This window comes from Leiobunum rupestre, chromosome 6, assembly GCF_980474605.1.
Source record: "Leiobunum rupestre chromosome 6, qqLeiRupe1.1.hap1, whole genome shotgun sequence".
In the NCBI taxonomy this organism is placed as follows: domain Eukaryota; kingdom Metazoa; phylum Arthropoda; class Arachnida; order Opiliones; family Sclerosomatidae; genus Leiobunum; species Leiobunum rupestre.
In genome coordinates, this window is record NC_143389.1 from 64,978,285 (window position 1) to 65,004,304 (window position 26,020).

Consider the following 26,020-nt stretch of genomic DNA (forward strand, 5'->3'; position numbering starts at 1 on the left):
TTTTTAAAAGCTTTCTCAGCGAGTCATTTTTATTTTCACATACTGTAAAAATTAATTAAAATTAAGTGTTTTAATTGATGAAATGACTTTGGTATTGTGCGAATCTGAGTCTGTGCCAATTAAAATGTCATAATACTAAATGCCAAAATAAAATAAAATATTAGAATTAGTTTTCTAATTATGTGATAAGCTTATTACAAATACTATTTAGCAACTAAGCTTGAGTATTTCCTATGAGATTTTAATCTAAATTTCCAAGCTTTTCAAATTAAGAAATAGTTAATTGATGTATAATCATGGTTTGTTTAAATTAAAATAATAAATGAATATAAGGTTGCCTTAAACCAAAACCACGTAACATTGTACACAAATCTTAAAAAGATTTTTAAAGCACGGTAAAAGGCAACTATACCAGTCGTTTAATAGATTTATTTTTCTCGAGTAACCTAGAATTATACCCGCTACTCGAATTTTGGGCTTCTGACGGACATCTTTTTGCAAAAAGAAGCTACCCGAAAAATGTGAGTCGCCCACGTATGACGTCACTGTCTCTCTCTCTCCAAGCCGTTTCGGAAAATCGTTCAAAACCCGTATATTGAATGCGCCCCCCTTGGTGCCAGTCTACAGAAAATTGTCGATAACCAGATTCTCACACCTTAGGATTTGTATAACTGGGCGTTAAAAAATATAAGTGGAATGACTTTTCATTATGCTGAAAAATCTGGCATCGATGTGTTTGGCGAAAAAATTGCTAGTCGGCTCGAAAAGGCCAAAACTGTCCAGGGAACACGAAGTCATCACTCTATTATTCCAATTAGCAAAACCGAATTAAAAATATCTCGCCTCTCAGGTGACGAATCTTTTTTTATAGTTAAAGGCAAGTTCCGGGATAGTTAACTTTTGGTCTTAAAACAATGGCACACGCCTAAAATTCAAAATAAAATTTGTTATACGAAACAACAAATAATTGTAATTAACTTAGAAGCATTTAATTAATTATTATGTGCGCCGCCATAACCCCCTGTATTTCGGTTTCCCCTCAAAGTTTTCGGACCGTGTCCTAATTGGCTGCTGTAGCAAGGCCAACTTCGTTGACGGGCTGTTCGGGCGAACAGCGCCTCATCGAAATTGGCTGTAGTATTCAATGAAATCAGTAGATAATCCGGGCACCGGCTTCAACAACATCATAATGCCAGTTTGTATAATAAAAGGGTGTAAAATTTTCTCTGCAAAATTTGGGGTTTCTTTATATAGAGTTCCTAATTTTTTAAAAAACCCCGAACTCGCGCAAAAATGGCTTCAGTTCGCGGAAGAACATGTAAGAGCTCCGTATTTTGGGTCACCGTCTGCGTCTAAGCCTTTGCCACCCAGCAGTAACCTAAGGGTTTGTGAAAATCATTTTACTAGTGATTGCATAGAAATCAGAGGCACTGGTCCTAAAAAAAGTAAACATCTCAAAATTGGTTCAATTCCAACATTAAATCTTCCTGAATTGATTGAACAGACCACTGAAGAAACTTCTGAAGTTGAATTAAAACTTCAAACTCAATGCGATAGTTTATCAACTGAGTTTAGCCATTCAAAAGTAATTGGTTCTCAAGTTGAAAAGGTTCATGCTGGAATTAATGCAATACCCATTACAAGGTCTATTTTCGTACAAACTATCTCTGATGTGATGGTTGAGACTGATAAAATTAGTGTTGGAACTGATACATGTACTGAAGAAAGTATCAAATTGGAATTGGCTACTCTCAAAGATAAATTAGTCACTTTGGCTGTGAAAGATCATTCTTATGCTACAAAATCAATTCACACATTTAGTCCAAGTCGTACGATAACAACGCCAATGGTTTTTACCTCTACTCCATTGAAAAATGTACGTGGTGCGCATTATAATCAATCACCCTTTTCTCTTGGTGAAATTTCTGAACAGTCGGAGCAGGATAATTTTGCCTATTCTAATGACTCATTATATGCGCCTAGTTTGGACTCTCCCTCTGTTATGGAATCAGACATATCTTTGCAAACAAATTTACTCCAGGAGAAAAAATACATAATCTTTGAAAGTCAACTTGACAAATTGTTATGTCGTTTGCGATGCCACGAAAGTAGTTGCTCAAGCCCAATTGATATTTCAGGATGTTCGAAAAGCGAGAACGAGGGAACACAATTGAGTATTAAATTAATTTGTACAGGTGGTCACAAGAGTGTTTGGAAATCTCAACCAGTCTTAGGTAGAATGCCTGCCGGAAATTTGCTTCTAGCTTCTAGCATTTTACTTTCGGGGTCAACTTTCCACAGAATAAATTCTATTTTTCAATTTATGGGCTTGAAGTGCATTGCCAAAAGTGTTTATTATGATATACAACGAAATATGGTAATTCCTGAAATAAAAGCAGCCTGGAGAAAAGAACAAACTAGTGTTATAGCAGATTTAAAGCAAATGTCAGAAAAGAAGGTCACTGTTGATGGTCGTTTTGACTCGGTAGGTCATAGCGCAAAGTACTGTAGTGTAACTTTCATGGATCAAGACTCAAACAAATGTGTGCATTTTGAAATCGTGAACAAGTCGGAAGTTAACTACAAATCTACTAATATGGAGTTGGAAGGAGTTAAAAGAGGCTTAAAAAAGTTGGATGAATTTGGAGTCAAAATTAGTCAATTAACAAGTGATCGCCATATTCAAGTTAGGAAATTTATCAGAGAAAATTATACTGAGATTAATCATCAATTTGATGTTTGGCATCTATCTAAGAACATAAGAACGAAACTGAAATTAATTGCTCGAAAGAAATCAAATCAGGAGCTAGAGCCATGGGTGAAATCGTTGAGTCGTCATTTGTGGTATTGTTCAGAACACTGTAACCAGAATGTTGATGTATTAATAGATATGTGGAAATCAATTTGCTTTCACATCACTAACGTACATACTTTTCCCAACCTTCCTCACTATCAATCTTGCATGCATGAAGATTTATCACAAGATGCGGCTAGGAAAAAAAAAATGGCTTAAGGCTGACACACCTAGTCATGATGCACTTGTAAACATTGTTCTGAACAAAAATCTACTAAAAGACCTTAAACAAGTAAATGCATTCTCACATACATCAACTTTGGAGTCATATCACAGTTTAATGCTAAAGTATTGTCCTAAACAGAAAGAGTTTGACAGTGACGTCATGGAAGCTAGAACCATGCTGACTGCATTAGACCACAATTTTAACATCAGCCGAAAATTTTATTTTGAAAAAGAAGAGCATTTAGATTCACAGAAACAATGCAAAGAAGAATTTGATTTTTATTTCTCCAAAGCTACCGGTGAATGGCACGCTAGGCCGCTTAAAGAGCCTAAAACATATGGTTTCATATATACTATCCTAGAAAACATTATGAACAGAAAATTGATGGACGAAGAGGATATTCCTCTAGTAGATTTGCCAAAAATAAGGAAAAAAACTAATATGGCTCCAATTCCTTGTCCTGATAAGACCGAGTTAATCGCTGCAGCTAAAAAGCGTAGATTTGTTTAGAGAGATTACCATATTTCAAAACTTGGCATTTTTAATGTAGTTTTATTTAAAATATTTTCAGAGAGCCATAGTTGCCCTTAATAAAAAAAAGTTTATAGGAACCATAAAAATAAAAATCATTTTTTATATTTATCACTTTAATTGATAATTCTGTTTAATAATAACTATTACTAACATTAAAGGCACACTATCCAGTGCATTTTTGCCAATAAATATTTCTAGTGTGTCGCAACGCAGCAGTGGCGCCACCTGGATTAAAAACAGAAAGCTCATCTTCGATTTTTTTTAAATGCCCTTGACAGTGTGCCTTTAATGACTTTGTTTAAAGAGTTTGTTAAAATAAACCATCCATATCATATTTCTCAAACAGATTTGTCCCTTTATTTTTTTGACTAAATATTAAGGTATAATCACAAATTTATTTATCACTTAGATCTTTTTTACCTAAAAACATTTCTCACCTAGGTCTGTTTTTAGTATTTCTCAAATTTTTTTAACAAATAAAAAATTACTAATTTTTGGACCAAAGGTTAATGAATTACTAGTAAAATTATTGAGGCACTTGTCAATATCACTAAAAACAATAAACATTATGGAACAAAATTAACTTGGTTTTTAATTTTAACTGAGTTTGTTAAAATAAACCATTTATCTCGTATTTTTCACACAGATCTGTTAAATTATTTTTGACTAAAAATTAAGTTATATCACAAATTTGTTTCTCACTTAGATCTGTTTCACCTACAAACATTTCTCATTTAAGTCTGTTTTGACTAAGCTTTTCTAAAAATTATTTTAACAGAAATAAAAAATTACTATTTTTGGCTCTAAATATGACAAAAATAACCAAACATTTAAAGGTTAATGAATTACTAGCAAGATAATTGGGGAACTTGATAATATCACTGAAAAACCGTTAGGGAACAAATTTAACTTGAATTTTAAAACTAACTTTTGAGTAAAATATTTACCCTTACTAATATGGATCAAATGGTAAAAGATCTTAATCAATTATTCTAGGTTAAGAGCCTAAACTGTTCAACTTCAGTCCCAGGCTTGTAACTTTTATAATCATTCACGTTAGCTTCGGGATAATTCTTTCTTACATTGAGAATTACGCAGACTGGCAAAACACGTCTAACATTTCTTCCAAGTTTGTCGTAAACTAGATGAGTGCAGCTCCTATATGCAGTATATCGATAAGTACGATTGGCTAACACAGCTGGGGCACGTGGAAGTCTCCTAGAATGTAAATAACTTGTATAAAATGCCCTTAAAATTCGCACTCTAGTACCGCACAAGACTTGATAATCTTCCTGTTGAGTAATGCATTGACAAGGATGATCAGTGTTTTCATTTAACAATTGAAGAATGTTATCAATTTGTTGGCAGCAAATGAACCCAGCTCTTATGTCTCGCTCATTCAAAAATTTCTTCAATATTAGTGTTTTTTCTTCATTGGTACCAAGGCCTAACCAGTCTGGAACACAATTTACACAAGAACAGTTCTCAATCATTTCCTCGATATTTATATCGCCTAAATTTTCATCACCACGGCTTTGTTCTACCCTCTCTAACTCTCTTAGCTCTTCTTCAGTGTATTCTGGTTCAACGTCAAAAGGATTAATTCGTGGCATTTTATATTTACATGAAAACTTGAAAAGACGATTAGGGAAAACTAATTTCCTACAATCGTGAAAAAGAGACGAACGAAAGCAGCCAATCCCAGCCTTGCGTCCCCTTATCCAATAAACATCCTGTCCAGTCGTTTCACGGAGAAGCCTATCGCTTAGGCGTCTACTCTTCAAGTTTAAAGTTAATTATTTAATGATAGCAATTAAACTAATTGCAATAAAAATATATTAAAAGTTTTATTTTGCATTTTAAGTCTATGCCATTGTTTTAAGACCAAAAGTTAACTATCCCGGAACTTGCCTTTAAGGTCTGATGATAACCTAGCATCGGGCATACAATTCAATTTTACGCCTGGGCAGTATGTCGCCGCCACTTTGGACAATAAACTATATTTTGGTGATATTGTGGAATCAGATGAAGAATGTAGGGAATGGCTTATCAGTTTCGTTCATCCCCACGGAATTTCAAGTTCTTATAGCTGGCCAAATAGAAAAGATGAACATTGGATTCCGGAAAGTGAAATACTCTGCGAGGTTACACGTCCAACAACACATAGGGGGAGGCATTATTACTTTTCTGACGAATGTATAAAAAACGTCGAAGCACTGTTCCTAAATTAGGATTAAACGTATTACATAAAATACATTAACGTTTTTAATATTATTTTTGGCCAAATTTTTTACAATTCAAACTAAAAATATTTTGTAACCAACCCTTTTTGTAAATTAAATGTTTATTTCCATTTCAACAATGAACTGTTAATATTAAGTCTTATGAAAAAGTGAAAAAAATCACCAAGTGTCTGAAATCATTTCAAATATAACGTTGTTATTGCAATATACGCTATTTGATAAACGTTTAATATTCGAAATACCATTTGATCGATTGGCTTGGATTTTCGCACTACAAATATTTGACCAAATATAATGAGACGTTTTTAATATTCGACCAAATAAAATGAGATGTTTTTAATATTCAATCAAATATGAGACTTTTTTAATATTCGACCAAATAAATGAGGCGGTTTTAATATTCGATCAAATATAGTGAAATGTTTGAAATATTCGAACAAATGTAATGAGACGTTTCAAATATTTGACCCAATATAAAAAGACGTTTTAATATTCGATTAAATATAATGATAAGTTTTTAACATTCGACCAAATGTAATGATACATTTTAAATATTCCACCAAATATGAGACTTAAGTATTTGACTTGCTCAGCAAACATACTCATTCGTTTTTGTTTATTTAAAAAAAGTGTCATAATTTTGAGGGTGGCTTTGCAAAGAATAAAATTTATTATCGGAAGTAACATCACAATATACAATAACTATTATATTAAAATATTTAAAATATTAAGTATTTATTAAAAATCACATTTATGACGAGCATTTAGTGCGCAAATACAAAACAAACAAATATCATATTAACACAAATACAATTCCATAATATCAACTTTTATAAAACAATAAAATTCAGGCGTAGCTTTTTCGACAATAGATTAATTAAATAAAAACTTAACACGCAAAATGAACTTAATTTTTATTTGGTTGACGTCGTAAACCACATACTCGTTGTAGTTGAGGACGAAACGATGCGGATTTGCGGGATCAGCGTACACACCAGTTCCCATCGGTATAGTGGTGCCATTATCCGATCCTCTGAAGGGCCAGAAGGAAATTTACAATCATTGCGCACACTTAAGATGCGGCTGTTGCAGCGTTGCCACAAGTACGATTTTTGTCGTTTTGTACGATAATATAACGTTTGATAGTATGTACGTTACCGCTAATTGCGCGATAAATCAGTAGCAATTGCGTTTAGTCCTTAACTTTGATGCTATTTTATCCCACTGAGGAACAACCCTCAACTATTTGCAGCTAAACCCTCATGTTTCCGTTTGAGCTAGTATTGATGTTTCACATTATTTACATTAGGTGGCGTATTGATATTTGACACTTTATTCATAAGGAACCTTTTTTTAATTTATTATTTTTTTGTCATTGCATTGTTCTTAATTTTTACCTCTCCGAGGGGACTTTGTACCCTAGGAGGGGTTATACAACCACCATGTCTGTCTGTGGGTCTGTCTGTCAGGACTGCGAACGCGTTCGCATTTTCGGGGTAATCGCTGCGTAGGCAGTTTCTTAGAATTAGGGAAAAGGTTTTTCCAAAAGGGCCCGTTTTTTGTTGTCATTGGGTGTATTATAAATATTCTTCAAGTTGCGTTAGTACCGGGCGGGATTCGAACCCGAGCCCTCCTGCACGTCAGGTGAGGATTCTACGACAGAACCACGGATACATTGTACACCTCACTGAAAATTAGAAACTCTTCCGAGGAGAGGTATATTTTGGCTTGCCAACTTGTTTTTATTGGTGCTAGTGCTCGCGATTTGTGCTTTCGCGCATTGTTTGAACGAGGACGTTCAAATTTAAGTCGGGGAGCATTGTAACGTATTTTACTCTCCCTGAACTTATATTGACACCACGGGCGTATGGTGTCGCCAAAAACTTCCCTCGGTCCGGGAAGGAGGTTGCCACCGATTTCGCAACACCCATCGTAGGGGTTAAACCTCCTACCCGAGCGAAGAAAAGACAGAATTGAGATGGCGACTAAGAAGACGCGATGCGGTTTTTAGATGTGTGTGCGCGCCGTGACTTTGGCCCTCTCGGACAAGCTTCCGCGAGACGGACATGTTTTTGTAAATATACTTTCTTTGTGTTCGTGTAAATATATTTCTTGTTGTACATACTTTTGATTTGCTTCTTATTTTATTCATTATTTTATTATAGTAACCATTTAACTCCCTATTTTATTTATTTAATGTAACACTTAATTTTAATCTCAATTATTCTAATTAATTACCCCTAGACAACTTAACCATAATTTAAAATCACCATTTCTTTACCATAATATTTAAAAGTGTTACAGTCTGCTATTGTCAAATTAAGGAAAATACCAAAATCTGGGCGTTCTAATATCACTTTGTTTTGCGTTTCCTCCATGCGTCACACCGTGTAAAATAATAAAATGCAAATATTAAAGGGAGTATGAACTTAATTGAAAAATCGTCTGCTAACACTCGCTACGCCTTTTTTGTCAACGTAACTAGTGCCAATCATCTCTAGCTTATGATAAACCTGTTAGCAGAAATGGGAAATTCGTTTATCCACCATAAACATGGAAGTTCATACTCTCTTTAATCTTTGTAGCATCTGTACACCGATTACAGGTGTATTAAAATGAGTACGGTTTTTGCTAACGCTAAATGTGTAATCAGTTACGTAATAGCTTTACTACAGTCGAAGCTATACGGGATTGTACACCGAATACTTGGGAGTGACCATCCCCTTGATCCATCATAGCCCTCAAATAGGTTCAATTGCATACCATAAAAAGTCCTTACGCTGATAACGCAACTTGCTGGAAACTATCATAGTGTCTGCTAATAACGCTACTCATCTAGCTTTCGATATTTTAAAATCTTAAAATAAACTTAGAATAGGCAATTTCTCTCAAGTTATTAGGATTTTTCTATCCTACGAAAGTTGGCAACGCTGGTCCGTGGAATTAAAAGGCTTACTTGAGCAATTTCGAACTGTACGGATTAGGAATAACTCTGCCCAAGCCCATGACGCTGTGGTAACCTTCCGCCAGTGTAGAGGCACACGTGTGATGGCCGTTTTCGACCTTGTACTGATTACCCAGAGCAACCTGAAATAAAGAACGTGTATTCTTTTCAATTAAATTCCTTACTTTTAAATAAAAAAATTCAGAGAAACTGACTTCACATAAGTACAAGATGCCTTCATTTCGTTCCGGAGTGGCGTAGCAATAGTTCGCACTCTTACTGGACATGTCGGCGAAATATACACCTTTACCTAAAAATAAATAAATTAATATCATAAAGTGAAATATCACGAAGTGGTTAGCACTTTCGCCTCGCCAGAGGAGCAGGGTTCGATACAAGGTGGCGGCACTGGGTAAAAACTCGGAACCACTCCTTCCGCGTTGAGTTTATATGTTATCTCAGTGCTGGTTAAAGGAGTTTCCACTTTCCATAAAAACTTGCCAAGGTTAATGGTAATTGTAAGTGTATACCAGGGGCTGTTGGCTCGCGTGACTTAAAGACTTTCCTCCACCCTCCTACGCAATAGGCGATATTATAAAGTCAGATATGCTTGCTCAACTTGTTAAAATGGGATAACGAAATAGTACAGTTAAAGCCTACGGATGAATTCATGGGCTCTTTGGTGGGAAAGCTAATGGAAGCATAGTGGAAGGTGGCCTTTCCCATCAAAACAATATGGCCACGTTACTTTATTATATCGCCTATTTAACCGGGCCACCGGTATATGGCTTCACAAGTTACTAGTTGTCTTACGGCTATGTGGTTCCTTGCTTAGCTGATTATTACAATTATTTTTATTCCCCCGCATCCCAGGGCGTTGCCCATATGTGGTCCCAACGTAAAGACGGTTCTACCCACGAGAAACCTACGAATAGACGAAATCTTTAGTCAGTCGCCTAGGAAATACGCAAATGAAAACGTAAGCGTACTTAATGACGCAAGTAGTAAAATTAAAACCAAATCTACTATTTCATGTCTTTAGTACTTTGTAGCTCCCCACGACCAAACGGCTAACGCGTCATACGAAATATCAATTATGAAGAGATAGGTTACATTACCAAACATTTGTCCATTGCCGGGTACATGAGGCGGCGCAATTTTCAGGCCATCCTTCAAAATACGAACGGCGTTGATCAAACGAGTGCCATGCCACAGAAGCATCTTATTTCCCACATCATTAAAGTTACTTTCCTCCTGCTCTCTGTGGTAACGGAAGAGATCCATCAACTCTAGCTTGTAACCGACATGAGTATTTCCGTGAGTATTTTGCAGATACGTATCCACTAACTGAAACATGGTAGAACATGCTTATATTATATTTTGAGTGATTCCCACACCCTCTTAACTACGCACCCGGTACCAATAGGTGAAAGTGTGGATAAAAATGAGGTCACACTTCAAGGACTGGTATCGCGAGTCCAAAGGGTTGGTGTCGAAGCCAACTTTCTTATTGATAATTGCCATAGCTACTTGGATATCATCCAACATCTGACAACGCGAAAGTAAAAGTCAAGAGGCGAAATAATTGTACTTAATTTCGGTAGTCAACCTTTAGAAGGTGTAATTTCCGGTTGAGCTCATCCACGGTGGTAATTAAAGGTGGCCTTTTCATTCTGATAATTATTGAAAACATTAAGTTTACTTAAATGTGATAGGATAAATTTACGTCGCACTTGAAAGAATGTGGTATGCGGGTGTAAAATATGTTGCAGGCATCCCGTAGCTCGTCCCCCATTTTGTTTTGGGTGATACATTCGGATATATTGACCAAGGCGTCGTGGCCTGTGCCGACTTGTTCGGCCGTTAATTTCCCCAGTGGCGAATTTTTTGCATCGTACTTCATTTCAGTGACGATAGCTTCCATTGCTTTAATGTTGAAGAGCAGTTCGATGAGCGACTGTAAAAGGTTCATTAAAACGAAATTTTAATTTACTTCTGATAATAAGCTTAGAATTATATATCACACCCTTTAAACCAATATTTTCAAAAGTCGGAGCAATGGGTATGGAAGAAGAAACTTTAGTCGCTAGTGGCGTGACCGAGCTAGAGGTCCTCTAAGCAGAGGGCGCGTGTTTTTTGTTTAAAAAGCTATACGAGACGCCAACGTTAGGCATGGTCTACGTTGGTAATTTTAAGGGGCCCGTAAAATTCCGCTAAAATTTATTACAGGGAGCATAGAAATTGGAGTATGAATCGCTTTATTATTCTAACTTTTGTAATTAAAAAATTTGCACTAACATCTTACTAACGACCTAAAAAAAAGTATTCTTAGTTGCCTAACCAAAAATTCTGGCGTCGCTACTGTTCAAACCAACACCACCTCGGTCACGACACCAGTGGTAAAAGCTTCTCTTTAGAACCCCAATTACCAGGTACAAGAAATGAGAAACTAACTTGTAAACGGAAGTTCAGGCTGCTTTTCGGAATTTTGTTTACTGCCTCTTGTTTCGTTTTTTCATCCACGGAGTTGTAATCCATGGATATTATTATCTGTTTTCCCGGATAAACACGGAACTCGTGTCGTTGGTGCCAACTGTTCCTAGTTCTTGCTCTGAATCTGTAATTATCGCCTTGTTACGGGACTTCCATACAGCCGCAATCATTGAAACCATCGGACTAATTAGCACTGGGACTTTTCGGCTTCCCTAAAACGTAAACCACACTTAGGGTCATCCCTCTACTGGTTAAAAAATGTGTTATAAGAATAACCGTGTCGTGCTCTTGCTGGGAAATTCAGTGGAAGAGTAAAGTCCCCGTGTTAATTATTCCAAGCTGACACTTACTCAGTTTCGAAAATATTTTTAGCCAGGTAGAAATCCGTCCCGCAATCAACCATTCGTCTCCGTCCGGGGTATCCGATCCTGCCACTGCGGCACCAAAAGTAATAGTTCGTTTGTTGATCATCCTCCAATAACTGCAACCACGCGAACTTGTTGTTGTTCTTCTCCACATTCGTCAGGTTGAGCATGACGTCGTAGATGTTGTCGCCCTCCCAAAATACGTGGCAAGTGTCTATGAAGTCCACGCATTCGGGATCAACCGGCGCCTTCCCTTTGATTACGATCGTCTTCGCAACTGTGTCCTCTTCATTGGATTTGTCTCTACCCGTTGCTTTAACTCTTCAATACAATTCATTAAAAAAAGTGTTTTACCTCAAAAATAACATTAAAATTTTTATAAGCGATTACTTTTGGAACATTTCATCATTGGCAACAGCAGCATTGAGATCATTGAAGCTCGAGGCTTCCATAGAATCCACGTTAGTAACGTTGGGATTATTAGCGTTCGAACTTTTTATTAAACCTTTCCGACCTCCAACATTGGTAGAGACGGACCCATTGGCGTTCAAAGCCTTAGAGGAAGTTGCTTTCGTAACTGTGGATTGGGTTGATTTCTTAACTTTAAATCGAGTTCCATTCGTAGGCAAGGGGTTGGCTCTGATGGTCGCTTTCTTAACGGCATTTCCAACTTTACTCATGGACTGCGTGGTACTAGCAGTTCTCGCCGTTCTCGCAGTTTCGATTTCAGCTTCATCTGGCGTGAAGAGCTTCTCGCTTGTAGAACTCTCGATACCCGTTCTCTTCATGGATTTCTTCAATTGGGAATATGAACCTGAGTTCGGGACATTTACGCCAAAGCCATATCTCAATTTATAGAGTCATTAGGAGTTCCGCTTACCCTGCAGTGATTAGGGGCCGTGGAGACCACCCCCTACTTTTACAGAGTTCGGAAATTTTTGTTAAAGGGAATATAACCTCAGGTATTTCGTGTGGAACACCAACGTTTGCAGCTCTGGCCGCTCTGGCCTTTGGCTTAAAAAATGTTTGGCACCACTGTACAGTGAAATTTGAAAAATTGAAGGGGTGTTCCACAAAGATTGCTTTGCAGGTTTTATTCCCTTTAAGTTAATAAAAATTCCACGACTTTTTTTGTAATTTGGAAATGCTCGATCCGCCACACTATCCTAGCGTTTGAGCTCTGAAAACTCTCAGCAGGAAGGAAGTGTAACTTCTTCCGGGACAATAATAATAAATAAAACTTTACTCTACCTGATTGGTATCAGTGTCACGTTGAAGTCTTAAGACGATCACCAAAAGCCAAGATATGAATGACTAATTCCCGCAAATTTCTTAATCACCTTTGAATAGGACTACCTCGTATTTATAAAATTCAAACCTAAAAATAACGATATATTAGTCGAAGAACTGGACAATTTCGACGAGCGGTTACTGTCGCTCTAATTTCAACGTTCAATCACGAAAACAGGCCGAAATTGAATCATCCAACGTGTTCTATTTTTTGGCGAATCGGTCAACAGGATCAAAATCCGTATTAAACTACTTTCAATGATAAAGTAATAAATAATAGAAAACGTGTAAAAAATTAGGGCTATTTCTAATTTCAATAAATAAATATAAATTACCAGAAGTTTATAATATCGAGAGAAGTATCTACAGGGTGTCTTCATTTGATCGGCCCAGGCATTTTTCTCAAAAATTATACCTTCTAGAAATGTGAAATCGCAGTTATTTGTGAATTTAAGAAAAATCGTGAAAATTTTCACGGTTTCAGAATTTGTAGTTTTTGAACGCTAGGTGGTAGATGAAAAGTTTCAATAAGTAAGTTGTATAGCATACTCAAAACCTTTAATGGAGTTGGTATGGTCAAAATCGTTCATTTTGTCACAGAAATAATAGGTCATGAAAAATAACAAGTTGGTACTACCCAAATGTTTTTACGCCTCGTGTTATTGTAATGATTGCCTGTGAAAAATGAACATGCTTTATTATATTTTTAATGGTAAAATATCTCATATTTGTTTTAAAATTTGAAAAAAAAAAACACAAATTTTATCAATTTTGATCAATTTTAGTTTTTTGGACAAAATTAACAAAATTTAATAAAAAATTATGAAACTTGATTTAATAGTGTAAAATTTAATTAAAGTAAGATAAAAATCAAAAAATAAACGGAAAATGGTAAAAAGGATTGTAATTGGGAAAATAACACAAATTTTAGGAAAACAAATTATTGAACACTTAAAATTACAAAGATGTTCAAAATTGACCAACCTTGATCAGAATTAATATAAAAATGTTTAAACTTTATTAATTGGTTAAGTTAAATAAAAATTTATTAATTTGATATATTTTATAAACTTTTTATTAGTCTTGTGCATTTTTTCGTATCAAGTAGAAAAGGATAAAAAAATAAAAAATATAAAAGAAAAGGGTTAGAAAGGACTGTAATTAAAAAATTTATATAAATAAATGATTGATTTCCCTAAATTTAAAAATTTGGAAAAATTTAATCAAACCTGATCAGAAATAATACTTTTGATCAAAATTGAGGAATATTATTATTAATTGATAAAACTTAATTAATTGGTTGAAATCAGATGTAAATGAATGAATTTGATATATATTTTTTTAAATATTAATGATGTTGATATATTTTTTTCCAATTTTAATGAATTTGATATATTTTTAAAAAATTTAATGAATTTGATATATTTTTAAAAAATTTAATGAATTTGATATATTTTTTAAAATTTTAATGAATTTGATCAATTTGATCAAAATAAGAAAATATTAATCAGAATGGGTAATAAGTTAAAATTATAATAGAAAAATAGGCGCTATAGTTTTAAAAACAACTCGAATTTGATAAAAACTAATTATTGTGTTTTTCAAAAAAATATAAATTAGTCAAATTTAAAATCATTATTAAATTGATGAATTTGATATTTTTTCTAAATTTTTCAATTTATAGAAATCAATAATTTATTTATATCATTTTTTCAATTACAGCCCTTTCTAACTGTCATTTTCTTTTATATTTTTCATTTGTTTTATCCTTTTCTACTTGTTATGAAAACAATTCACAAAACTAATAAAAATATATCAAATTCATCAATTTGTATTTAATTTAACCAATTAATAAAGTCTAAACATTTTTTAATGAAATTTCTTAAATTTTATTAAAAAAAATTATTATGATCAAGGTTGATCAATTTTGAAATTTTAAGTGTTCAATAATTTGTTTTCTTAAAATTTGTGTTATTTTTCCAATTACAATACTTTTTACCCTTTTCCGTTTACTTTTTGGATTTTTATCTTACTTTGATCAAATTTTACTTGTTCTGATCAAATTGACCAAAACTAAACAAAATTGATAAAATATGTCAATTTCACCATTTTTTACCTTATTTTACACTAATAAATGAAGTTTCATAAATTTTTATTAAATTTTGTCAATTTTGTTCAAAAAGCTAAATTTGATCAAAATTGATCAAATTTGTGTTTTTTTTTTAATTTTAAAATAAATATGAGATATTTTACAAACTATAGCCCTATTAGCCTTTTAGCTTACATAGAGCCACGTAGTGGCAAATGCAAGAAGCTCATGAACTGCTGGATTTTCGTCTGCTAAGCAGACGATTCTTCAATAAAGCGTCTGCTTAGCAGACGAAAATCCAGCAGTTTATGAGCTTCTTGCATTTGCCACTACGTGTCTCTATCTAACTGAAAAGGCTAATTGCTCGTTTTTTCTTAGAAATATAAATTTTTTATCAACTTTTGATCAAATTTCGCCCATAAGTAGCGCCACCTGCATTCTAATTTTAATTATTGATAGTTAAAATATAATTTTAAAACAGCAATTTTAGCTTTAGATATAACTAAACTATACTTACATATTAAATAATAATTATAATTAGTACTTTTTTCACAATCAAGGTGACGCTTGGGAAGCTATAACTCCAATGGGGATAAAGTACAGCAGCACGTATCGGTCCCCCTTCTTTAGCACGTACGAAAGTACACCGAGTTCTAACCTGTGTAAATAAACCGTGCACAGATCAAGTAATTTGTCTTAAATTTGACAATAGCAGATCATAGGCGTTACCTCTCTTAAAGGGTGTCACATTTATGACCTCTAACTACTACTACTACTACTATTACTACAACATTTCGGTCCTAGCAATAGTCCCATTTCTATACATATAGATGTGGAACTAACAAGTCAGCCCAGCCATAATATTAGTTCCACATCGGCCAAATGTATGGGCCCCAAAGGGCATCGCTATCGAGAGAAAATTTTATGCCTCATGAATCCTTTACATATATATCTCAACGTTATCAAGAAATGAATTTCTCAAACTTAAATTGAAGAGCAAGCCCAATTTGTTATCTATACTTTGGTGTTCCGATCAACAAAAGTGGTCAAGTAGATCAAGAGCAAATACACCAATTCGCATATTACATACAGGGAAACAAACCTTTAGAAACCGCCATCGAGTATAAAATTTTAATTTCGTATTTCTACACTAGATGACACCAGCGTGGATATTTTGGCGCAAAATTTGGAAAAAAAAATAATTTAAGTGCTATTTCAAGCTGAAAGTTTATATAAAATATTTTAGAAAATATAGTTATACAAAATTTCAGCTTTTAAATAACCACAATTTAAATTAGACTTTCGCGGGTATTATAATTTTTGTTATTTCGGATTGTAAACTGATGGCGCCTTCTAGTAACAAGTAGATTTTTAAAAATGTACACACAATGTCGGTACCCCTGTAAAAGGGTCTTCTCCCTTCTTATATGCGTATAAGTGTATTAAGTCTAAGCCAACTCCAAATTTGCCGCCCACCTTCGCCCCCTGAACACCGATAGAAATGCGGAAAACGGTTTTATCTACTTAGAATCACGTATACTACATGGCTAAACTGAAATAAAATTCTTCGACAAACATAATAGTCCAAGAGCCCATGACAAAATAAGCATGTGATAAGGTACACGATGGGTCAAGGTATTTTTTAATTAGGTAAGTGATGTGTAACAAAGAACTGTTTGTCTTACGGGTCAAAGTGGGGGCTTTCCGGAAATACGAACCACGTGACGTCACTTCCGGTCTCAGCGTGCTCTTACCAAATATCGCTAAATTAACCCTCAAATCTGAACCAAGAGGCGTATAAGATTAAAAAACTAATTTCGAGCCCCTCCCAAATTTACATGTATATGACAAAATTACTTTTTTAAGTCTTATACGTCGTTTGGTTCATATTTGAAGGTTAATTTAGCGATATTTGGTAAGTGTGAAAACTTTGTATTATAATTATAATTAATTAAAATGTTTAATTTTGTATTTGTAACTTCGATATTGGATAAATTTAGAAATGTATAAAACTCATAAATATTGTTAAGGATGTAAAATTGACCTAAAAATATAAATGTTAAAGTGTTGTATATAAACAATTTGTAACCATGAAACGAGAGGGAGAGGTCCGAAGAGGGTCCACAATTCAAGGTAGTGAGTCACTGGTTTTTTGGAAGCTACCGTTCGCTAGCGTCTAACTGTCCGGCTTAAAATAGTCGCCCGTAGGCTCTACATTGACGGACAGGTAGAAGGGGTCGAATTTTGGGGTTTTTCAACGGACTTCTCGCTCTCGACTATTGGAAAATTTCAAAATAAGAGGCCCGGCGATTGGGAAAAACCCGTCACGGGTCATCTTTGGTACATCTTTTTGTAAAAGAGGAAACGAAAGCATTGCGCAGTTCCTTCGAAAAAGTCCAAGTGAAAGGGCTCAAACATTTAGGTCGCTCCCAAATGGAGAAATAAAATAAAATAAAGTTTCGTTAAGGAGTACGAAATAAGTCTCTTTAAATCTAATCGTAGGTATAAATCTTAGTTAGCTTTTCAGTCGGCTAATTAAAGAACAAATTCAAAGTTAGCTCTCCCAAAAGTTATTAGGAAGAATCGTCAGAAGAAAACAATAAATACGAAGTTTTCTAAAATACGGTTTTGTTAGTAAGAACACGTTGAGACCAATCGAATGATACCAATATCAGGTCATATCAATTTTCAAGGTCACCGTTGCCAGACGTACGATAGCTATCATCCTTTGTCGATAATATTTATCCGATTTTTGGGCCGAACAATGTTTTTGGAAATAATTTTTTAAATAAACAAACATTCGATCACTCAAGGGTTACTATTATTGGCAATTTGAAATAACTTCTGCATCTCTGCCATTTAATGGAAACCCTACGAATGTGTCGCTTTTTCTCATTTTTGGATCAATTTTTGGCCGTTTGGGTTATGATAAAATAGTTTTAATTTTGGTAACTCAAATTGTGATATATATCATCAAATCTGTTCGGCCGAAAAAGCAAAAAACGTCGGTCTATTTTTAAATCAATTTTATATGAGAATGGCGTAAGATAAATCAATGCGATATTTTTAAATTTTATTAATTAGATCTTAAATCAAAATCTGTTCAGGGTACATTTCCAATTTAGACCTTTAATTAGTTTATACAAATTTATTTATATCGGGGTTTAAAATCACATTATTCCCAATGTTTATATCGCCAAATAAATAAGGTTCTTACACTCCCTTCAAACTTTGAACACTTCTAAACACTTTAAAACTAATTTAATTAAATTTACTTACTTTGCGGTGGAGATATTGAAGAATTAAAATTTGTTGTTTGGTACTCATCAGGATATTATAAACCTCGGATTGAAAAATAATAAATCGGTACAGTAAAGTCTGTACAGCGTGAAGCTAAGGGAAAATTATTTTCTAGCTTGATACGCTATCGCCATCTAGCGGGTTTTTACCGTACTAAACATTCATAGGATTTTTCTTTAATTAAGATTTAATGTAGTACAGTGTATCTGTCTGCCTAAGCTATGCCACGTAGCGCGCAAGGACAATCATAAGTAACAATTTCCATAAGTTACGAATCTAAATAAAGCTGTGTAACGTACAATCATAAGTAACAATATCCATAAGTATAACACTAAATGAAGCTGTGTAACGTACAATCATAAGTAACAATATCCATAAGTATAACACTAAATGAAGCTGTGTAACGTTAAGTAACAATATCTATAAGTATAACCAGAATTGGAGGGCGTTTTCTTTATGAAAATGATGAGAAAATCGAGTCAAATAAAAGCTAATTTCCATCCCCGTCTTTTGACGCGATAAATTACACTTGGGAATTGTGGGTATAGCTATTTCTGTGTATAAAAAATAGTTTAATTTAAACCAAAACATTCGGCCTATGAGCGCGCCAAATTTCAAATTTGAGGTCAAAATGTAATTTCATAAGGAAAACGTCTCCAACACGGGGAGTATAGCAGTCTGATAACTTCGGTTCATTTACTTCTGGTATAACACTAAATGAAGCTTAAGAAACCATATCTATTTCTATGACACTAAATGAAGCTGTGTTACGTACAATCATAAGTAATAAATATCTAATAGTATGACACTAAATAAATTTTAGCTCTGTAACGTACAATCATAAGTAACAATATCCAATAGTATGACACTAAATGTAGCTGTAGTTGGTGTGTTTAACGTTCAATCATAAGTAACAATATCCATAAGTGAAGCTGTGTTACGTACAATTATTATTATCATTAAATCAATTAGTATGGTACTAAATGTGGCTGTAAACGTTTTTAGACGATACTTGGTTCTCCTTTCAGACATAAAATTTGAAGTATAGTGTTTTGGACATGCCTGGGGAAGTAGCTTAACACATACTATGTGGAACTTATATTACATCTGGGCTGACTTGTTTAGTTTTAGTTTTAGAATTGTTGTCTCTGCTATCTTGGAATCTTGAATAAAAACCTATAGCTTTCATTTAAAACTCACATTTTCATAATACATTGAAATAGCTTCCCATCCCGACCCCGACTTTATTTTTCCAGTGATAGCCCATGGACTAATTAACACTGAATATTAGCTTCGGGTGATTGTTAAATGTGCGCTCTGGCAGTATTGTTAAGAACTAACGGAAAACTAGGGTCAAACGGGGATGAGCAATGGGGGGAATGAACATAACGCTAGTCCATGTGGCTACCATGTTGTGGCGTGTAAAGTTTAGTTTTTCGGATATAAATTAGCTAGAATTGTCCTTCTTAATTTGAAGTAAATAGAAAATGAATTTTTCTTCATTAACTTATGAAACAATATTCATTTATCCACTTGATCAAAGGGAAAAAAGAATTGAATGTCGATTTTGTTTCTGGTAAGTGTTTAATAAACAGTCTTTTTATCGCTATCAATTTCAGGATTTCTCTGTTGTAATATTGATTTTATTTTGTAGATGATGATGATTTTAGGGTTTAGGAAATGGTATAAACTCCACGCATATGCTGTTTACTGCTGTATCTTGAATCACTTTTACACGATTTACATACACAGAGTTTTTTCATTTTCCCCAATAAAAATATAATCTAATGCTAAAAACTGTCGCGACAAAAAAAAAGCCGTTGTAAAACCTGAGAGAGCCGCCTTTATTGAAAACTACTAGATGGTGGTGGCAGCTTCCTTTTGGTGAAGGTTTGACCCATGAATTAAAAAAACTAAGGATGTTCAGCAGAGCTAGATATCTCTACTAACAAAAATATATATAAAAGACATAAAGTGAACTTCTTCGGCCCTTACGCGCAACGTGAAAAATGAGTTTCCCCCTCAGAAAATGTGGGTTGCGGTCCCCCTTGGGGGTTGACAGGGGGGATTGGTAAATCGCCGCGGCGGAGTGTTAAATTCGCGCATTTTTACACCAGGTACATGAGCGAGTTGGTTTGAGTATTATAGTTCCCCCTATTCTCAAAACCTTTTGGTTGCAGAATACCCAAGCTAAGGCTTAGAGTTATGTTTTAATTCGCACATGCTTTTAATGAATGTGAAAACTTAGTGTTATTTAATATGAGTGAACCAGAAATAAGTGGACGACAATTAGAACTAGCTGTACTACTAGAAAATTATGAAAATGACGAATACTTCGTAACTGATAAAACAGGGATCGTGAAACAAACAATTGACTATATGAAAAACAACGGAAGCTTGAATGAATTATTACAAGACATGTGTGCACAGCATGATCTGCTGTTTTCCAAATATGAAGATGACCCCTGTGGATATTCTTCTTTCGTGTTTGACTGGTACCAATGGGTGCGTAACTTGTTTGGTAATGAAGAACTGGATCCAGTTATAGTATGTGAAGCAATACATCGACCAGCACTCTCCAAGGTGCTTCACTGGTTTGCTGACAAAGTGTTAGATGCCAAAGCGAGTATGAACCGGAAATATGCAATTGAAGAATCGTCTGCGGTTGAAAACCCAAGAAAGTTTGAACGACCATACAATCTTGTAATTAATCAATCTGAAATCCAAAGGTGTAAAACTAGACATCTAAAGTCTGATCGTTTATACACCATGAATAGAGTAGTTGGGGGAGCTATGGGTGAAATTTGGTCAATCAACAAAAATGGTATGCAAATTATAAAGAGGCTGAAACAGGGTAAAAAACCTTTAACCACTAAACAATGGGACGAAGCACATTTAATGTACACAATTAGTCTTTCGCTTCGCAACCAAGATCTTGGGAAAAACAATATACCACCAGCTTTAGACGCCATAAACAAAGGTGGATTATTTATTGCGGACAGTAAATTAATCCCATATGTAAATTACGTTTGCAAGATCATTGTGGATGGATTTCGCAAATGGAGGTTTGGCCCACAAGCTGCAAATGCCATAAGTAAGTTATCATTGTCTTTTAAACTCAAATAATTGATTTCTAAAATATTTTTTAATTGCAGAAGAAACAACCAATTTGGTTAGAAATACCAAGTGCTTAAAAGGACTTTTTCATGCAGCTGTTAAGGATATACCTTCTATCCTTAAATATGGATTTGAAGAAAACGAATTGGAGAGGTATCGCATAATTTTTGAAAGAAAATTAATGCACGCTAAAATAGCGGATTTGCTTAGAGCTGCTGCTAGGAGAAGAAATGAAAGACGGGGGAAAAGAGGAGTTGGTGGCCAAACATTACGATGCATGCTGTATGGAATGAAACCTAAAAAAAGTAACAAAACTGTGAAATTTTTAAAAAGCAAGGCCCCAAAAAGAAGGAAGGTAGCAGAGAAAAAACAGCCCTCTAAGAAGAAAAATGAAACTGCTGAAATTTTTGCTGAAACCTCCCCTGTAACACCTGAAACTCAAACATCAACATCACGCTTTCAGTTGTCTCCAATTTCCAGAACTCCAACAATTTCCGTATCAAAAAAAGGAAGAAAAATTCGAAAGAAAATTATGGAAGATTTTGAATATTAGTTTTAATTTTTAAACTATAAAACAGTATTAGTTGGAATGTTGTTGGAAGCAATATTAAGTAAGCATTCTGTGATTTTTAAAATGTTCCTAATATTTTATTATCTAAGATGATATTGTTTATATGAATTTTGTGATAAGCCATTAACTAATATGATTGTCATTAAATATAAAAATTTATAATTGAGGGTATTTTTTAAATTACAATTGTTTGAAATGTTACTGGTCTTCAACCTCATTTAGACTATTTTTAATTGTAACAATTTCAACCTCATTAGATTTTTAATTGTAACAATTGCTCTTTGAATTGTAATACTTAATGAACTGAAGTACAAATATTAATTTCAAAATTCTGTTCCATGGTGCTTTACAAAATCGTTTTGAAATTTTACCAAAGACTGCTACTTCATGGATTTTAAAAAGTCACATTTAAAAGCTTTCGGACCGAGGTCCTTCCTCGGCTAGTCAATAATAAGGAAGGACCTTGGGTCCAAAAGCTTCTAAATAAATGTGATTTTTCAAACTTCATGAAGTAGCAATTTTTTATAAAATTTTAAAACAATTTTTAAGCAAAAATTCTTTTAGAAATTTAATTGAGCAAAATAATAATCTTGAAATTTGATTTCTTGGAAAGTAATAATTTTCTTATTTATTTCAAATATCCAATACTACTTTACGGTACGAGGCTTCAGCATTTTGTGAAGTCTTAGTGCACCCTTTAATTAAGAGAGCTCTTCGAGCACTCTGATAATTTAAACTTGTGAGTTTTCCAGCAGTTACATATTTCATTTGACTGAATAGTGTCTCGACAGCTGATCCATTAATCCGAACTGGGAAAATGTAACGTGAAGAATGCCTAGTTGTAAAATCTTCAATATAATCTACAAAACCATAAACCGAAACTCTTAGTAGCTCCCAGGTTTGCCATGCTAAATATTTAGGGTTATTAGTCATAGACACATTTTTATCTTCATTAATTCTTTCTATGGCCCACTCTTCAAAGAACTTTAATCCATTTAACATGGATTTCACTGGATCCGCATCCACACCATGAACAGCCTTATGTGACAGTAATCCTTCTTCAAAGATATTGTGACAGGCTTTGAGGAATTCGTAGCAGGCCATTACCTTTGGTCGATCAACCGGTCGCACTTCAAACATTGGATTGGCATAATTGTAGAGCTCACCCAGAACTGGTGTTTGTTGCATAATACTAGCCGGTGTCATGTTTAATTTTGACCAGGAGTCTCTATCAATGTGGGATTGTAAAAGGCCTTTTACCTGAACAAATTAATCACAATCAACTCTGTGATTTTCCCGAGTCTTCATGTCCTTAATTTGTTGCCATCCAAAACGAACACCACATTTTGTGAAGTCCCGTGTCCCATCATCTTGTGAGTTGTATAAGGCATTTATCATATTTTTCAATTGATGGGTTGGACATACCAGCCAATAGACCCACGCATCTTTCAAATATGGATTTCTAAATTTGGTATTAAAACGAAAATCAAGGGATCCATCCTCGTTCACAGATGGCTCTTGCACTCGAGTGATGCCAAGACTTTTTCTCATAAATGTCATGTTGCTGCTACCTCCATCACAGACTAGAACTCCTACTTCAAAGCCAACACTATGAAAACCAAACATGGCCTTCATTGTGCAACTTGAAATTGCAGCATGTGACACTGTCTTTGCAAACATGAAATATGGACCAATGACGTCAAACTTTGCGGCAGTACAGCGCCATAAAAATTGCAGAACGTACTCAGCTTCAAGCAATTCTGAAGCAGTTTTGCATTTAAAAATATCTTCCAAAGAAGCGAAGTTGGATGAATCCACTGCACATCCAATAAATTCCCCATTTTTTGAATTCCACATCATTTTTCCAATTATCTTCACTTCGTCGAAAATAAGCGCTCCCTCTTTTGGAGTGTTAGAATATCCAGGATGGTCTATTAAAAACTTATCAAATCTTTCGGACTCTTTTTGCAGATAAACATAGTCCAGACCGCTTTTACTCGGAATTCCACGGATTTTATCACGCAAAGTATGGGCACTAGGAAATTTTAAAACATCAAACGAGGCCAGTGCCTCATAGGCAGCAGGAGAGCGGGAGAATACAGCCAGCGCTATTCTGTAGGTTAGCGGACTCCATCTATTTCCATTAGAGCCTTTGTTGCATTTTTTTTGATCTTTGAGAAATTCATTATCTGGATCTCTCTTACTGTTCAACTCCCAAGCCTTTTTCAAAGCCAATCCTACAAGTTTATTCGTTTTCATTGCTTCCTTAAATATTATCTCCAAGTCTTTCTGTCCTTTTAAGTTTATTTCATTTACAACTTCTGTTAGATTCTGGTCCTGATTTTCACTTAGCTCGAGACTTGTTTCTTTTAATTTAGTTTCAAGCTGTGTAATTTTTTGGGTTAGCCTGAACCGATTGCGCTTGTTTTGGAGGATTCGCTTGTTCTTGGATTTGGGAGTGAGAACGCTGATTCGGCATTTAGAATCCACAGCTTGTCTCCTCCATTTTCTTCTTGGGGTTTCTCCATTTTTCTTCTTAATTCGGTCTTTAATATACCTTCAGTGATAAAAAAATGCTCCAATTTATTATCCTTGGTTTTATAATTGCATTAAAGTCAGTAGTGGCGCCAGGGGTAGGATATTCAGGATATAACCTACTTTTCATTTCACTTAGGGGCCCGTTCCATTTTTAGAGTTTTAACAATTTGTATAGAGGGGCCCATAATTCATAAAAAGTATAAGCCTACCTCTATCAAATTCCAAGCGCTGCCACTGAATAAAGTCTTACCATTTTAGAGCTCGACATTCTATTCGAAAGTTTTTCTTTAGAGGCATTAGATGGGGGAGTGAACCAAGCCAAACACTCTTTAGATTGAATACGTTCAAATGGGAAAAAAAACTTCTGAAGTTTTTTAGTGTCCTGTATTTTTCCTAATACGTCCTGTTAACAAAATAGTAAAAAATAGTGGAAAAGTTTATACCGTAGTTGCTTTTTATAATAGACACTGACTGGTCTAGATTGACTGGTACCTTTGATAATCCTGGACAAAACACATGATCTAGACCTAACTCGTTCAGAGCCATTTCAACAACATCTAAATGTAACAGTTTTTTCTCGAAATCAAAGTAGTCATACTCGGTGATGGTTTTGAACAAGATTGAAATATAAACTTTCCCATTTGAGGAAAATATTAATTTGATTGGAGAATCATAATAACTTGAAACTGCTATCAATCCATTTGGCCTTGTAACTACAACTTGTTCTTCTTCACCATTGAAATTTGTCATTCGTGTAAGACAACAGTCAGCTAACCAATTATGATAAGAAAAAAGTTACGAGAATTAATAAAATAATCTAGTTTGGAGATTTATATAAAATGTTTTTACTTCTTTTACGAGTATGGAAAAAAAACTCTAAAGCTGATAATGGTCCTGGTGATAAAGTTGGGTCTTGTCGATCTTTCAAAGTTGTAAATCTTTTTGGACTAATTGCATCCACAGACTCGTTACGTTGATTATCATCACACACCTCCATTGTTACAATTTGGGGAAAAGGAATACATGGTTTTGCTCCTTGTGAAGTGTTTACGACGTCACTTGTATACGGTTGTTTATCAGCAAGCTTTCGTTTCCGTTGCAACGTTCCACCAATCATAAACTTGTTTATTTCATCCCATTTGTCTGGTGGTACATAATTACCAAATATCTCAGTTTGGGTTTCTGAAACATTCGCATGCTTTTCAGTTTGTGAAGAAATATCATTTCCAATGCTTTCACTTTGGGTTTCTACGTCTTTGCTAGCTGGAGCTTGACTTCCAACACCAACAGTTCTGAAGAATGTATTCACTTTAAAAGTTTCAGTTTGAATGCACATTTCTAAAGTAATTGGTTTTGGCACTTCCATCATTGTTTGTAAAGCAACAGCACGACTTTCTTTTAGGTAGAAATTAATTTGAGTACTTTTATTTTTGGGCTTTAAAGCCAGAAGAGCCAACTGGGCTTCTGTTTTTTTTCGAGGCATTTTAAAAACTACAGAAAACAATCCAAAATTGAA

At 34.5% G+C, this 26,020-nt stretch overlaps 1 protein-coding gene across 3 annotated transcripts in view; it reads right to left on the minus strand.

Annotated features, from left to right (window-relative positions):
- Nucleotides 1–13,132, minus strand: part of LOC149943175 (poly [ADP-ribose] polymerase 2-like) — a 70,664-nt gene extending 57,532 nt beyond the window's left edge. The window contains exons 1-11 of one of the 3 annotated variants that reach the window (XM_090180170.1): nt 12,851–13,132; nt 11,990–12,413; nt 11,585–11,920; nt 11,196–11,358; nt 10,475–10,698; nt 10,351–10,414; nt 10,155–10,289; nt 9,860–10,088; nt 8,957–9,051; nt 8,754–8,884; nt 6,491–6,830 (exon numbers count right to left, since the gene is read on the minus strand). In XM_090180170.1, coding sequence (XP_090036296.1) covers nt 6,671–6,830; nt 8,754–8,884; nt 8,957–9,051; nt 9,860–10,088; nt 10,155–10,289; nt 10,351–10,414; nt 10,475–10,698; nt 11,196–11,358; nt 11,585–11,920; nt 11,990–12,387 — 1,935 coding nt within the window. In that variant the 5' untranslated portion in view covers nt 12,388–12,413; nt 12,851–13,132 and the 3' untranslated portion in view covers nt 6,491–6,670. Of the gene's footprint in view, nt 1–6,490; nt 6,831–8,726; nt 8,885–8,956; nt 9,052–9,859; nt 10,089–10,154; nt 10,290–10,350; nt 10,415–10,474; nt 10,699–11,195; nt 11,359–11,584; nt 11,921–11,989; nt 12,511–12,850 lie in introns of those variants that run through there. The other 2 variants (XM_090180171.1, XM_090180172.1) reach the window with 2 other exon arrangements.
- Between the last annotated feature and the right edge of the window lie 12,888 nt (nt 13,133–26,020).